We start from the raw sequence: 1,535 nt of genomic DNA, 5'->3' as shown, positions 1-1,535 counted from the left end.
ACTTGTTTCGATCGCAGGATGGAGTTCATGAAATTGATGCAGTGGGTTTGGTAGTGAAGGCAACTGAATGCCGAGTGAGTGACCGCCTCGTGTACATCTTCAATTCAATAATGTCTCTGTTTGGAAATGACATAGCGAAACACATTGTTCTCCTCATCACATACTCAAATGGAAGAAGACCTGAAAATGTTTTTCAAGCTCTTCAAGCTGCAAACATTGAATGTGCACAAAATGAGAATAATGAGCCTGTTCACTTCCTGTTTGATAACTACCAGCATGAAGTCCGGAATCAGCAAGGATACCCTGATGTTCCAGATATAATATCAGCACATGGAATTGCAAAGTTAACAGATTTTCTGAAAAATACTGCTCCTCAAAAACTGGAGAAAACTGTGGAAGTTATAAAGGAACATATCAGACTGACAGCCTGCATCCAAAACCTGCAAGACCGCATTGAGATGATCGTGCTGAAAGGGAGAGAAATCAAAGAGATTCAGCAAGCTATGAAGAAGCATGAACAACAAATGAAGCTGAATGCAGAGTTTGAAATAGAAGTTAATGAGCCATACAAACACAAAGAGTCGATTTCTACTGGGATGTGGGGACTGTTTTTTTATGAAGCAGCTGTCTGCTGCCCATTGTGTGAGGAGACCTGTCACTATCCTGGATGCACAGTGGCCTGGAAACCAGCACACTGTGAGGTCATGAAAGGAGGACGCTGCACTGTTTGTAGCAGGAAGTGTCTCGCATCAGCTCATGTAAAAGAAAAATGGAGATATGTGAACAAGATAAAGAAAGTTAAGAAAACCCTGACAGGTGTAAAGGAGAAGTATGACAAGAACAAAGCAGCATCTTTGAAGGCATCTGCGATTTTGGATGATCTCCAAAAAGAAATTGATAATCTTGAAGCAGACAAGGAAAAGTGGATTGACATGGTTGTCCAACATATTGAAACACTCAGTAAAATTAGTTTGAAAGTTGATTCAGTGTCCACTTATGTCCACTTGGACTACCTGACTGAGAAGATGAAAGAAAATGGAGACACAGAGAAGTTTCAGAAGCTGAAGGAAAAGACATGTCAGGTCAATGAAGCAATCCGCAGTGGGGTGAAGTATGCATATGATGGCATGTGTAAAATATTTACAAAAAATAAAGAAAACAAAGAGGGCACTAACGTGTAGGTTCCCTAATCATCATATTTGAATGTGCATCACATCTGCAGATGTATTGTAGTTGTTTTTGGGGTGGGACAGAGAGAGATTGTTGTCCTGGGGGGCTTACCTCTCATCACATCTGAGGCAGGATAAAAGGTCTTAACATCCAGCCTTTTATTTTAAAAGTAAAGAAAATAAAATAAAAGGCTGTAGAAAAAATAAAATAAAAATCATAGCACTTTTAAAAAGTGCTATGATTTTCTGCATCACTTTTAAAAGTGCTATGATAAAGTCTATATGTGGTTTTGCTCATAGTCATCTTTAGTCCTGATCAAAGCTATAATCAAAGTACAAGTCTGATAAGTATGTTAAACATATATA

The 1,535-nt window shown here is 38.7% G+C and overlaps 1 protein-coding gene across 1 annotated transcript; it reads left to right on the top strand.

The window, feature by feature from the left end:
* LOC121814031 lies at nucleotides 1–1,522 on the top strand (the record flags this gene model as incomplete). Its single annotated transcript, XM_042218031.1, is given in 1 exon segment — nucleotides 1–1,522. A coding segment is annotated over 1 exon segment (1,071 nt). The 3' UTR covers nucleotides 1,182–1,522.
* Nucleotides 1,523–1,535: the final 13 nt, after the last annotated feature.

This window comes from Haplochromis burtoni, unplaced genomic scaffold (assembly GCF_018398535.1).
Source record: "Haplochromis burtoni strain Fernald_Lab_line unplaced genomic scaffold, NCSU_Asbu1 Contig_5726, whole genome shotgun sequence".
NCBI classification, from domain to species: domain Eukaryota; kingdom Metazoa; phylum Chordata; class Actinopteri; order Cichliformes; family Cichlidae; genus Haplochromis; species Haplochromis burtoni.
This window is presented reverse-complemented; position numbering and strand designations above follow the sequence as displayed.